Source organism: Amblyraja radiata, chromosome 12 (genome assembly GCF_010909765.2).
Source record: "Amblyraja radiata isolate CabotCenter1 chromosome 12, sAmbRad1.1.pri, whole genome shotgun sequence".
NCBI lineage: Eukaryota > Metazoa > Chordata > Chondrichthyes > Rajiformes > Rajidae > Amblyraja > Amblyraja radiata.
The window spans coordinates 37,919,791-37,933,830 of NC_045967.1; the positions used below are offsets into that span (position 1 = coordinate 37,919,791).

General features: G+C 42.0%; 1 protein-coding gene across 2 annotated transcripts in view; it reads right to left on the reverse strand.

Annotated features, from left to right (window-relative positions):
* Positions 1-14,040, reverse strand: part of xpnpep2 (X-prolyl aminopeptidase 2) — an 85,391-nt gene that overhangs the window by 37,164 nt on the left and 34,187 nt on the right. For both annotated transcript variants that reach the window (XM_033030554.1, XM_033030553.1), the window contains 3 exons: positions 9,956-10,102; positions 8,131-8,232; positions 7,202-7,283 (listed from right to left, as the gene is read on the reverse strand). In XM_033030554.1, the coding sequence (XP_032886445.1) occupies positions 7,202-7,283; positions 8,131-8,232; positions 9,956-10,102 (331 nt within the window). The remainder of the gene's footprint in view (positions 1-7,201; positions 7,284-8,130; positions 8,233-9,955; positions 10,103-14,040) is intronic.

Consider the following 14,040-nt stretch of genomic DNA (forward strand, 5'->3'; position numbering starts at 1 on the left):
TTTTAAACAATGGAACAACATGCGCAGTACGCCAATCCTCCGGCACTATTCCCGTTTCTAATGACATTTGAAATATTTCTGCCATAGCCCCTGCTATTTCTACACTAACTTCCCTCAATGTCCTAGGGAATATCCTGTCCGGACCTGGAGACTTATCCACTTTTATATTTCTCAAAAGTGTCAGTACTTCCTCTTCTTTGATCCTCTTAGTTTCCATAGCTACTCTACTTGTTTCCCTTACCTCACATAATTCAATATCCTGTTCAAAAGGGAACTGCAGATGCTGGAATATCGAAGGTACACAAAATTGCTGGAGGAACTCAGCGGGTGCAGCAGCATCTATGGAGCGAAGGAAATAGGCGACGTTTCGGGCCGAAACCCTTCTTCAGACTAATTCAATATCCTTCTCCTTCGTGAATACCGAAGAAAAGAAACTGTTCAATATCTCCCCCATCTCTTTTGGCTCTGCAGATAGTTGGCCACTCTGACTCTCTAATGGACCAATTTTATCCCTCGTTATCCTTTTGCTATTAATATAGCGGTAGAAACCCTTCGGATTTACTTTTACCTTACTTGCCAAAGCAACCTCATATCTTCTTTTAGCTTTTCTAATTTCAAAGATGTGCGGATCTGTAGCTTAATTGGCCTCAGTAAATTGCTCCTAGCTTGTAGGGAGTGGATGAAAAAGTGGGATAGCATATAACTAGTGTGAATGGGTGATCGATTGTCGGCATGGACTTGGTGAGTCAAAGAGCTTGTTTCCATGATGAATCTCTAAACTAAATAATGAAACACTGTAATCCAGCCATTGGTTATTCCAGGCCATAAGCACCCAGCAGGATTCTGTAACCCAACTATTTTGTCCATTACTGCAGATCGTCACTTTCAAGAAAAACATTTTACACAGGCAAGCATCATCAAAACGCCCTTTGGATAGGGCAGACATAGGTTTCTAGTCCTAGAATGGTCCTAAGATATAAAGAGCTTTGCCCAAGACTGCAAAGATTGCAGAGAAATATGGATGCACCACACAGATCAGACTTCCCACCATATAGACTTCACATTACCTCAGAAAAGCAGCTAACATAATCAAAGCCTTTTCCAACCCCAGTTATTCCTTCTTATCCCTGCTCCCATAGGGCAGAAGATACAGATGCTTGACAGTGCCAATCACTAGACCCAGGAACAGGTTCTTCCCCTCTGTTATCAGTACTCTGAACATTCCTTCCATTAGCTAGGGAACTGGCCGATTCGCTTTTACTGTTTTGTGGACATTGAACTTTGTCTCTGGCACTGTTGTGCCGCAATGCTGAGAACTATAGTTTGCACTCTGTATCTTCCCCTTTGCTCTACCTATTGTACCTGAGTTTGACGATTATATTTATGTATAGCATATCATTTGATTGAATAGCATCAAAACAAAGTTTTCACTGTACCTCATTACACATGACAATAATAGAATAAAAATAAATTAAAATATTAGTTTCACATTGGTGTGGAGATGTTTATTGGATAGGGTTCGGGAAAGAAGAACAACCTTCTATTACCAAATACATAAGATATCCCAAAATGAGGGGGAAGTGGAAGAAATTGTGAAAATGTTGGTTTAAGAAATCTAGTGTACCCAAATGGTGTGCAATTTAAAAGTTGGAGTAGAATGTTTTTGACCCACAACTATACACTAAAGGCATACTCAAGGCTTGTACTAAAAGCCCGAGGCTTAAAACATCCGTGAAATTATGCTGCACCTTTCTGCAATAGAAAATGTGACTAAGTTGTGGAGATTGAAGGTTGTGTCTGACCAACTTCCTACCGCTGTACCATTGAGAGCATCCTGACCACCTGCTTCACGGTATGGTACAGCAGCTGCACTGTTGCGGACAGGAAGGCACTACAACGGGTGGTGAAAACCGCGCAGCACATCATCGGTGCCCCGCTCCCTGCCATGGATGCCCTCTACCGAAAACGGTGTCTGAGACGGGCTGGGAAGATCATTAAAGACCCCTCCCACCCCAACCATGGACTGTTTGCCCTCCTCCCATCAGGGAGGCGGTACAGGAGCCTCAGGTCTCGTACCAGTAGGATGAGGAACAGCTTCTACAATTATACCATCACATTGCTGAACTCAGAGTCCCGCCGATAGATTTCTCCGGTCCCTCCGTCCCCATTGTTTAATTATTCTGTATTTTTGATTATTCTGAATCTCTTTTTTTTAAATTTCTATATTGCACTACTACTACGGACTGACCAAAAACTGCCATTCATTGTACTCATACTGGTATGTCGTGCAATGAACAGGGGACAGGATTGAGGAAGTGGAAAGAGAGAGCCTAGACTAGAGGACAAAGATTGGGTTGTGGGGTTAAGTAGCTGAGAAAGGTAAATGCCTGTTTGGTGGAGAGTGGGCGGGTGGTGATTTTCACTGAGGATTAGATCTATAAGGCAAGGATCAGGCTGGAGATCTCCACTGAAGACCAGGCCTGGAATTTGGAATATTTGACAAGGTTTAAGGGTGCCGATGAGGTAACTGGCCTTAGGGATTGATGGGATAGGTGCCCAGGCCAATTGAAGTATTTGTGGGAGAACTATTGTTGGGGGTTAGGAACTGTGGAGAGGGCATTATTTGGGGGATCATGAAGGATCAGGATGTCAAAAGATCAGGGTACCAAAATCGTGGTTTGTAGGGAGCAGTGGGATGTTTGGATTGGTACTGGGCTGAGTATCAAGAAGGATTGAAGGTAAGGATGGGGCTGATCTTGCACGAATCCCTATCCAGTATAGCATTAGTTTATCTAAGTAATGCACAAAGAGCTGGATAAACACAAGACCCTTCTTCAGACAAGGGTCTCGACCCAAAACGTCACCTATTCCTTTTCTCCAGGGATGATGTCTGACCCGTTGAGTTACTCCAACTTTTTGTGCCTATCTATGGTTTATTATGGTTTAAACTCTTTGGTTTAAACCAGCATCTGCAGTTCCTTCCTACACATTAGTAAACCATAGTTGTCTTGGGAGGCTCAAACAACGGTTATTCTTGGAGCAGCTTAGACCAAGTTCCCATGCAATGATCTAAAAATGGAAATTATATCTTCCTCTTTGTGAAGGGTGTGGTCTCTGGCTGGGATATGCAAGGGTGACTCATACAGTCATGTATATGGTCACATTTCTGGAATGAAACAATGCATAGATATGTTGCTATTGCACAACACAGTTAATTACAATTAATTTCAATTGCATAATGCTGTAAAGAAAAAAGCTATGCTAGTGAATTTCTAAGGTGGGGTGTCTTATTTTTAAACACTGACTAGCAACGAATGGTTACAGATTAAACATTGGTTCTGCAAGTTACTTTGGGGAAGTAATGAGCTGACTAAATAAAGAGAAATCAGTAGATGTAGTGTATTCAAATTTCCAGAAACTGTTCGATGAGGGGGAATATAAAATGTTACAGAATAAGTTAAAAATTTATAGGATTCGGGCAATGTATGGAGAACTGACTAGTTAACACAAATCAGGGATTAGGGTAAAAGGGTCATTATCAGGTTGCAGGCAGTAACTTATCTCTCCACAACACCGTCTATATCTCTCGTTTCCCTTATCCCTAACCAGTCTGAAAACGGGTCACAAACCCAAAACGTCACCCATTCCTTCTCTCGAGAGATGCTGGCTGCCCCGCTGAGTTACTCCAGCTTTTTGTGTCTATCTACGAGTTAATTGCCACTGTATTTCAGTGATGGATCTTCAAATATTTGCAATTTATATTAGTTACTTAGGTGAATGGATCATTGGTGATGTTGTCAAATTTAGTTTTGGCATGAAGTAAATAGTGAGAAGATTGCAGAGCCTGTAATGATATATTAAGCGAGTTGGCAAAAGTTCACATATGGAGTATGATATTGGCAAAAACAAGCTTATTCATTCGCCTAGTAAGGCTGGCTGCAGGCAATGGCACAATTTCATATAAGGGATTAAGGTACCAATTTGACTATCTAGAGACCTATCTAGAGAAAATAATGTTCTCCCTTTTTTAACCAGAAAATATTACTTTAAATAATCAATATTGAGCATGTAAACTAGCAGTTTGCACCAGGCCCTCTTCCTTGGCATAACTGATAAGCCTCTTCTAAGTTCTTTCCATAGCCTAAAGTGATGCCAAAACAAAGCATTCTAATGAATCATCCAATTCATTTCCATGTTTGCCTTATCATCTTGCCTTGCCCCTTCTCCGGTCAATAAAGGGGAATTCCAGGACCTTCTGCTTCTACTTCATATTTTGTTTTGCACTATTTCAAACTTTTTGTATTAAATCAGATCTGCCATTTCTCTACTCGATTCAGGCCCTCCCAGACCAATAAATCAGATCTGCCATTTCTCTACTCTATTCAGGCCCTCCCAAACCAACAAACCAACTGACTCACATGACTATCTGGACTACACGTCTTCCCACCCTGCCCCCTGTAAAGACTCCATCCCCTACTCCCAATTCCTCCGCCTACGCCGCATCTGCTCCCAGGATGAGACGTTCCATACCAGGGCATCGGAAATGTCCTCGTTCTTCAGGGAACGGGGATTCCCCTCCGCCACCATAGATGAGGCTCGCACCAGGGTCTCATCCATACCCCGCAACACTGCTCTCTCTCCCCATCCCCGCACTCGCAACAAGGGCAGAGTCCCCCTAGTCCTCACCTTTCACCCCACCAGCCGGCAAATACAACAAATAATCCTCCGCCATTTCCGCCACCTCCAACGTGACCCCACCACTCGCCACATCTTCCCATCTCCCCCTATGTCTGCCTTCCACAAAGACCGCTCCCTCCGCAACTCCCTTGTCAATTCTTCCCTTCCCTCCCGTACCACCCCCTCCCCGGGCACTTTCCGTTGCAACCGCAAGAAATGCAACACCTGTCCCTTCACCTCCCCCCCTCGACTCCATTCAAGGACCCAAGCAGTCGTTCCAGGTGCGACAAAGGTTCACCTGTATCTCCTCCAACCTCATCTACTGCATCCGCTGCTCTAGATGTCAGCTGATTTACATCGGGGAGACCAAGCGTAGGTTGGGCGATCGTTTCGCCGAACACCTCCGCTCAGTCCGCAATAACCTACCTGAACTCCCGGTGGCTCAGCACTTCAACTCCCCCTCCCATTCCCAATCCGACCTCTCTGTCCTGGGTCTCCTCCATTGCCAGAGTGAGCAACACCGGAAATTGGAGGAACAGCACCTCATATTTAAGGGTCATGTTGATGCTTTGGCATTGACCGTGCAAGAGCTGGCAGCTCTTGAAAAGGAGGCGCAGTCGTCTTTCTTACAGTTTGGCTTTCTTCCCAACCAATTGTTCAAGCGCTTTTGATTGCAACATGCGCCTTAATTTAGTTCAACAAAGAAACTGACAAGTTACTAAAGAACCTGGGTTGCTTGCGTTCGGATGGCATGAACGTTGAATTCTCCCAGTTTTGCTAGCCCTTGCTGTCTCCTCCCCTTCCTTAACCCTCCAGCTGTCTCCTCCCATCCCCCCGCCCTCGGGCTCCTCCTCCTCCCTTTTTCCTTCCTTCTCCCCCCCACCCCCCATCAGTCTGAAGAAGGGTTTCGGCCCGAAACGTCGCCTATTTCCTTCGCTCCATAGATGCTGCTGCACCCGCTGAGTTTCTCCAGCATTTTTGTGTACCAATAATAACTCTGCCAGCTTGAGAAGTTAAATTTAAATTTAGTAAATTTAGAATTAAAAATCCTGGTATTAATGATAACGCCCATGAGTTTGTCAAATAAACCAAGATAGATTACTTTAGGGAAGTACATCTGCTGTCCTTACTCAGGCTGAACTCAGTGTCTCTCCAGAACTATAACAATGTAGGTGATGGTACCTGAAATAACAGACAACCTCAGCTGAAGGTCAGTTAGGGATGGTCAATAATTACTGGCTGAGCTGAAGATATCCACAACTTCTGCATGAATTAAAAAAAATTACTATTTACTCTGAGACATTGTTTTCTATTGAGCTCAGAATTCATAGGGACCCTCCCCACCAACTACTATGTCCTCTCCTGTATGCGCATCTTTCTGGTCTGGAAATATGTTGCTATTTCTTCAGTATCACTGGGTATGAATCCTAAACTCCCCACTGAATAACACAGTGAAAGTACCTTAAAGCACCTTTGTTCAAAGAGATGGCTCACCAATAAATCTAGGCTGTTGTAGCAATAACAGCACCCTTTGCATAAATGCAGAAACATGTTCCACTAAACACCATTTACAGCAACACCCAGTTTTCTATTGAGCACAAAGTCCAGGCTTGCATTGATCATGTAAATTGAGGATGTCAGGGTAGAATTTGCCTTCCCCACCCTTTTATGCCCTCATGACTAATCATTACGGAAGTGATTAATGATTAACTTCTATGTGTGTACAATATTTCAGTGTTTATGCCACTTTGATGCACATCATTAGCGTTTTGCTACGGCATACACGGGGACAATGCCGAATCCATACAATGACCATTATGGGCGTTAAAGCATTATTGTGAGAGTTGTGTGTGTGTAATAAATGTGCTTAATTTGGTACTATTAATGCAGTCATTTAAATTCCTGTGCAGAATTTTTTGGTTGTTTTTAAGTTTTGTTCAGTTGCTTATGATCATTTTTAGCTCAAAACAAAACACATCAAGTGCTGGAGTAACTCAGGACATAGATAGATAACGTTTCAGGCCCGGCCCTTCTTCAGACCAATTGTTGTAGGGAAGGGAAAGAAAGCTGGTAGTGGGTGGGGAGGCTCCCTTTGAATTCTGAGCTCAATAGAAAACAATGTCTCATAGTAAATAGTAATTTTTTTCACAGGTTGTAGTGATGCAAAGCCTGGCAAGTGATAGGTGGATACAAGTGCGGGGGGTATGATAGGATAGAGATGAAAAGGAGACAACAGGATGTGAGATAAGAGGAGTGAAATGTGAAGCCAGAGGATGGAAGGAGACGGGAGGAAGGGGAAAGGGGTGGTGGGATCGTCACCTTTCTCCCATCCCCCCCATCCACCATCACATCACATCAGTCTGAAGAAGGGTCCTGATCCATGTCCTCCAGAGATGTTGCCTGACCTGCTGAGTAAGGTCAGCATTTTGTGTGCATTTTATTTTTGCAAGCCAGCATCTGCAGCTCCTTATATCTCTACTTTTAACTCAAGTTGAGTTTAGCTGTGCCACAGTGTGAACATTACCTGATCCAATCTGCAGTCAACAATGTGTAAGATTCGAAGAAAGGATTGTATGCAATGTCGTTCCCTCGTAAGTTGAACAGCCCTGGATGGAAAACGCACAGGAAACATTATCTTAATAACAAGTAGTATTTGCACATTTGTTAGAATTGATATATCATTTATTTGCTTTTTCAAATTTTTCATTCTTATCCCCTTCTACAGAGAATGCCTTAGTTGATCCTATCCTTGTAGCGACATGGACGGAGACCAATCGGCCCATCAGCTCATTACTGGTTCCATGGGAGCAATCCCATTAGTCACATTCACTGTTTGCATATTTTCTCTATTATACCCACAACTTATACCTTCTTATACATGCACATCAATATACCTTTGATTTTTTCTACATTAACCTATGCTAAGGAGTAATTTACACTCGCCAATTGACCTGCCAGCATGTCTTTGGGGTGTGTGAGGAAACCAATGTGATCACAAAGATAACATGGAAAATAAACACAGACAGCACCCAAAATCAGGATTGGAACTGGGTCCAAGGATTCTGATAGAAATCAAGTTACTATGCAAAAGTAGTCAGCAGTAAAATTTGTTCTAATAATAGAATGATAATTAGAAAAATTTTATGAAATGCTGTATTCATTAAAGGGAAGTAAATTTAACCACTTAGTATAAGAAGTCAAATTGCAACGTCACTTATCCATGTCCTCCAGAGATGTTGCCTAACCCGATGAGTTACTCCAGCATTTTATGTTCCTGCCAGATTAAAGCTCTGTATACATTAACATTGTGTATAAATTCAAGCCCCACCACAGGATATTTATTCATTCACCAAATGCTCTACATATCCAAAGCCCGCATTTGTTCATCATCATTTATCTCAAATTTTTTTCTAAACTGAGAAAAATATATTTATCTAAAGGAATAGCTCTCACATGCACTTTCATCCAGTGCCGAGATTAACAGTGCTGTTGGCTGGTAAGGGTTATTTTTCATCTGTGCACGGATTTCTTTCACCTTTTCTTGCCATGTTCTTCCTGCAATACAATGTACAAATGATTAAAAGCTCCCACTCCTGTATGTATTTGCATTTCAGTACAGTCAGGTCTTAAAATGAAAGGGTTGCTCTTAAGCAGGTCTTCATCTTAATTCAATATTTTATTATTTGGGAAAAGCTTTCATGGACCAGAACATAAACACATACAAGGTAAGTTATATTTGAATCAATCACTCATGTAGGGAAAGGAAAGACTTACAAACCTTTTAAAATGTGTCTTAAAGATAATTTCATTGATGATGGTCCTTTATATGAAGATATTTTTCCAGAGAGCATCTAATTTTACCTTCACCAGTTATTTTGCACAATATTCAGTATAGGAGTAAAGAAGTTCTTCTGCAGTTGTATAGGGCTCTGGTGAGACCCGGTAAGGCTTCAGGTAAAGCAGTCAAGAGAAAAAAAGAATACTGTTTCCATGTAACCTCCCTGCAGTAATTAGACACTATTGGACCACATCTGGAGTATTGTGTACAGTTTTGGTCTCCTAATTTCAGGAAGGACATCCTTGTGATTGAGGCAGTGCAGCGTAGGTTCACGAGATTGATCCCTGGGATGGCGGGACTGTCATATGAGGAAAGATTGAAAAGACTAGGCTTGTATTCACTGGAGTTTAGAAGGATGAGGGGGCATCTTATAGAAACATATACAATTATAAAAGGACTGAACAAGCTAGATACAGGAAACATGTTCCCAGTGTTGGGCGAGTCCAGAACCAGGGGCCACAGTGTTAGAATAAAGGGGAGGTCATTTAAGACTGAGGTGAGAAAAAACTTTTCACCCAGAGAGTTGTGAATTTATGGAATTCCCTGCCACAGAGGGCAGTGGAGGCTAAGTCACTGGATGGATTTAAGAGAGAGTTAGATAGAGCTCTAGGGGCTAGTGGAGTCAAGGGATATGGGGAGAAGGCAGGCATGGGTTATTGATAGGGGACAATCAGCCATGATCACAATGAATGGCGGTGCTGGCTCGTAGGGCCGAATGGCCTCCTCCTGCACCTATTTTCTATGTTTCTATGTTTCTATTCCTATTCTGTGTATTTTTATTTGAGATACAGTGTGGAAACAGGCCCTGTGGCCCACCAACTCCACACAGACAATAGATCACCTGCACAAGTTTTGCATCCTACACACTAGGGGCAATTTACAAGAGCCAATTAACCTACAAACCTTCACGTCTTTGGAATGTGGGTAGAAACCAGAGCACTAAGAGAAAACCCACATGGTCACAGGTAGAACGTACAAGCTCTACACAGACAACACCCGTAGTCAGGATCGAACCGGGGACTCAGGCGCTGTGAGGCAGCAGCTCTACCATTGTGCCACCGTTGCTTAGTGTGGAGTATTTGTTTCAGGAATCTGGCATCACCTAAGAACAAACCTAACTTCACCTACATGCGGATAAGCTGTCTTCCTGAGTTTTTCTGATGCTCAATGGCTCAGCAAATTTCCCAGCTTGTGCAGAAACTTGGGGTAACTTTGAAGTCACTGTGAAACACAGCACAGAAACAGGCTTTTGGCTCACCTCACCTAGTGTAGCTGCTCATTAAACTCCTGTTAGGTTATTTGCATCTGACTTGCCTTTGGATGCCAAGGGATACATAATTATGTCTTTACAGATTAGAGCTAAAATGAATTTTGTTTTAAAAACTAGTCAAAAAAGTAAGAGTATCGTTTTCATCCATAAAAATGAAAGAAATAATTTACCGAGGAATTCAGAAGGAATTTTGAAAATATTGTCTGTCGGTTCAGGTGGTCGTTCTTCACCCCAGATAATATCTACTAAGTTGGATTCTTTGGAAACAAATTGTCGTTTGCCTTGAACAAAAGCCTTTTCATAACTCATCCAATGCTCTGTTTAAAAAATCAAAAAAAAATCACAATGTATTAATTGCTCTGAAAATATAGAGTAACTGTATCTTTATAGTGGAAAATAAAATCAAGAAAATTGACAACACTTTATCACAATGTTCATTGCAAGTGCATTACATTCTGGAGTATCAAGGCAAAGCTAGAGAAAAGGCAACAATTCTTTTTTTTTTGGAAGATTTTCACTGTTCCTGTTAGGTTTGTGTACTGGGATTGTTAATGTTTCCTGAATCAACAAGGTGGAATTGCAATTTTAGATTTCTTTTATGGCATAACACATCTCACATGAAGACACTCCTTCATCCTAATTACTAACTATGACATTTTATCGTCATGCTATTAAATTCAATGATATACCTTAAATTGTCCTCAATATTTTTATTTTAAATATCTCAACTTCAAACATCACCATTGATGAAATCACAGGATATATTTCACACACTTTTATTGCCATTATTCAACGTGAGATCATCTAGTGGAGAATTCCATATATAACACAGTCTTTCACTCCTTTCTCCCATTCTCTTCTCTTTTTTTATGAGGATATTGCCATTTGCAGAAACATAGTCTCAAAGATAATGGTTGTTCTTTCATTTGTTGAAATATGAGATCGGATGATAAATATCAACACTAGTTACCTGCAGAGAGCAATTTTGCTACTTTTTCACCCTTTTCCCATTCAATATATACAATCACAGTATGTTTCCAACTTGATTACCATTTTTAAAAATCAGAAATTGAATTTTGAAAATTTTCTATCAGTAATTGAGCATGTCAGGTCTTCTCTCAATCATTTATTTTAGAAGGATGAGAGGGTATCTTATAGAAACATATAAAATTCTTAAGGGATTGGACAGGCTAGATGCAGGAAAAATGTTCCCGATGTTGGGGGAGTCCAGAACCAGGAGTCACAGTGTAAGAATAAGGGGTAGGCCATTTAGGACTGAGATGAGCAAAAACTTTTCATCCAGAGAGTTGTGATTCTGTGGAATTCTCTGCCATAGAAGGCAGTGGAGGCCAATTCACTGGACGTTTTCAAAAGAGAGTTAGATATACTGTAGCTCTTACAGCTGATATCAGGGAATATAGGAAGAAAGCAGGAACAGGGTACTGATTGCGGATGATCAGCCATGATCATATTGAATGGCGGTGCTGGCTCGAAAGGCTGAATGGCCTACTCCTGCACCTATTTTCTATGTTTCTATGGTATAATTTTTTTTTGGTTAATCATCTTTTGTCCCTTCTTGCTGTGCCAGATCTTTACTTACCTTTCTAATATTATATCTTTCCATTATAATCAGAATAAGGACTGATGAGAAGGTAAAGGTTATGACCAGTAAGTCTTAAAGGAAGAATAGGCAGGAAGAGGTTAAGGGATATGTTGAAACTGATGGGTTGAAATATGTATATTTTAATGCTAGGAGGATTGTGTGTAAAGCAGATGAACTTGGAGTGTGGATCAATGCTTGCAACTATGATGTCGTGACTTGGTTGCGTGTGGGACATGACTGGTAGTTCAACATTCCAGGGTTTCGACAGTATGTTTCAGGTGTGATAGAGAAGGAGGTAAAGGAAGTGGAGGCTTTACAAATCAGGGAGATTGTCATGACGACACTCAGAGATGACATGTTGGAGGGTTTGTCCTCTGGGGAAATAGGAGTAGAGTTAAAAAAGATGCAATCATCCAATAGGCAACAGGAGATAGAAGAATAGATATGTAGACAGATTGCGGAAAGGTGCAAAAGGATCGTCATAGTGGGTGACTTTAACTTCACCAATGTTGACTGGGACTGTGTGCAAAAGGCTTAGACAGGGCAGAATTTGTTTGGTGTATCCAAGAGGATTTTCTGAAAAAGTATCTAGATAATACAACTTGAGGACTAAAATGGGCCTTGTACTGGGAAATGACCCTGGCGATGAGGGAAGGACAGTACATGTTGGCCACATGGATTTGATAAAGTCTCTACTGCCTACCTCTTCTGTCATGTTTTTGAATCTCAATAGTTTTCTTCATGATGGCCTGACCTCAAAATTACTTCCAAAGCTTTTCACTCAGTAAAATAATTATTTCAAATATCTACACTAAATTTATGTTTTATGCATTTTCTCCGTTGATCTTTATATCTGCGAAAATGTACCATTGCTTCTTAATTCCTGAAATTTTATTGACTGTGTCAGCCCGTTTGTTAATCAGCTATCATTTGTTTCATCATAATCATAATCATGCTCCCCCTCCCCTCACCCCACTCACCATCAACAACACAACAGTCACATCTGTGGAGTCTTTTAAGTTCCTGGGAACCATCATCTCCAAGGACCTTAAGTGGGGGGGCGACCATCGACTCCACAGTCAAAAAAGCACAACAGAGGATGTACTTCCTACGGCAGCTGAGGAAGCACGATCTGCCACAATGATGGTCCAATTCTACACGGCCATTGTAGAGTCGGTTCTCACCTTCTCCATCATGGTCTGGTTTGGCTCAGCCACCAAGCACGACACCTGGAGGCTGCAGCGAATCGTCCAATCAGCAGAGAAGGTTATTGGCTGCAACCTTCCCTCCATTGATGAACTGTACACTGCAAGATCCAGGAAGCGAGCAGGCAAGATCATCTCTGACCCCTCTCACCCTGGCCACAAACTCTTTGAATCACTTCCCATCAGGACGATCAAGCTCCTGCATCGGGGGGGATGTCAGTTCCCCGCGCCCGGCGATCAACCCCGGGTCGGGGCTGTAGTCGAACCTTTTGCAACTTTGGAGCTTCCCGACATCGGTCTCCACCCGAGACTGCGAGCTCCTCGATGGTGAAATCCGCAGGTCACAGGCAAGAGATCGGCTCTGATGTTAAGTTCACATCCCCGCGGTGGGGTTCAAAGTCAGCCCTGAGCAAGGCCTCCAGCTCCATGATATTAGGCCGCAGAGCGACCGGAGATACGAAAACAATTGCATTTCCGGCAAGGTAAGAGATTGAAAATAAGTTTCCCTCGACCCCCTCCCACACCCTCCACATAAAACAAACCAGAGAACATTAACACAAACTTTTAAAACACACTAAAAATAACAAATAAAAAGACGAAAAGTCAGACTTTTTGCGAGGCTGGCATCGTGCGGCGCCCCCTGGTGGTAATTTCTGTATTCATTGAGCCACCTAATCCACCTATTTTCCCTCAGACTTTCTCAACTTCAGACATATTTTTATTCCCTCTTAAGTGTTTCTTGTCCCACTGCCTTTCTATCGTTTGGCTTCAACACTGTCCATGCCATCAGTGGTGCAGCTACAGGAATAGAATACAGTAGCATGGGGCAGGAGGGGATTGTTGGTGGGAATTAAGGCTTTGCTGTGTTTCAGTTGTAGTTATTAATGATGAATAGGGGCAGAACATGGACGGGTCAAGGTGAGGAGCAGAAACAAATACGCTCTTCATTGTTGGACATGGTGTTGGATTCTGATGTGGAAAGACATCAATTTGGAAGTAATAAGAAGTATAAAAAGAAAGGTATAGCACCTGGGAATATGTGATACTTTAAAGTGCTTCCAGCCAATGAATGAAATTCGAAAAAGCAAGGGAGTATAATCACTGTTCCACCCTGGGTTCCTCAATCTCTGGTGATTGTAGGAAGAAGGCTAGACAACGTATGATGTGCAGGCTGGGAGCCCTTGGAAAGTATGAGTTAGAATTAGAGATTGAACAGAATTTTGATTAAATACGTTGGGAATCCAGGCACCTTGTGTATTATCTGTGTTTGATCTATGCATTGTAGAAATAACGCTTTTGTTCATTTAATACCAAAGCTTGATTTACACGCTCATATCTTTGGAATAATGCGTAAATTTTACTGCAGAGAACGTAGTCGTGTATATGTTTAATTTACGCATTTTTGACAAACGCGCTGCTTTTCAAGTACGTCACCCCTGTGTAAAAC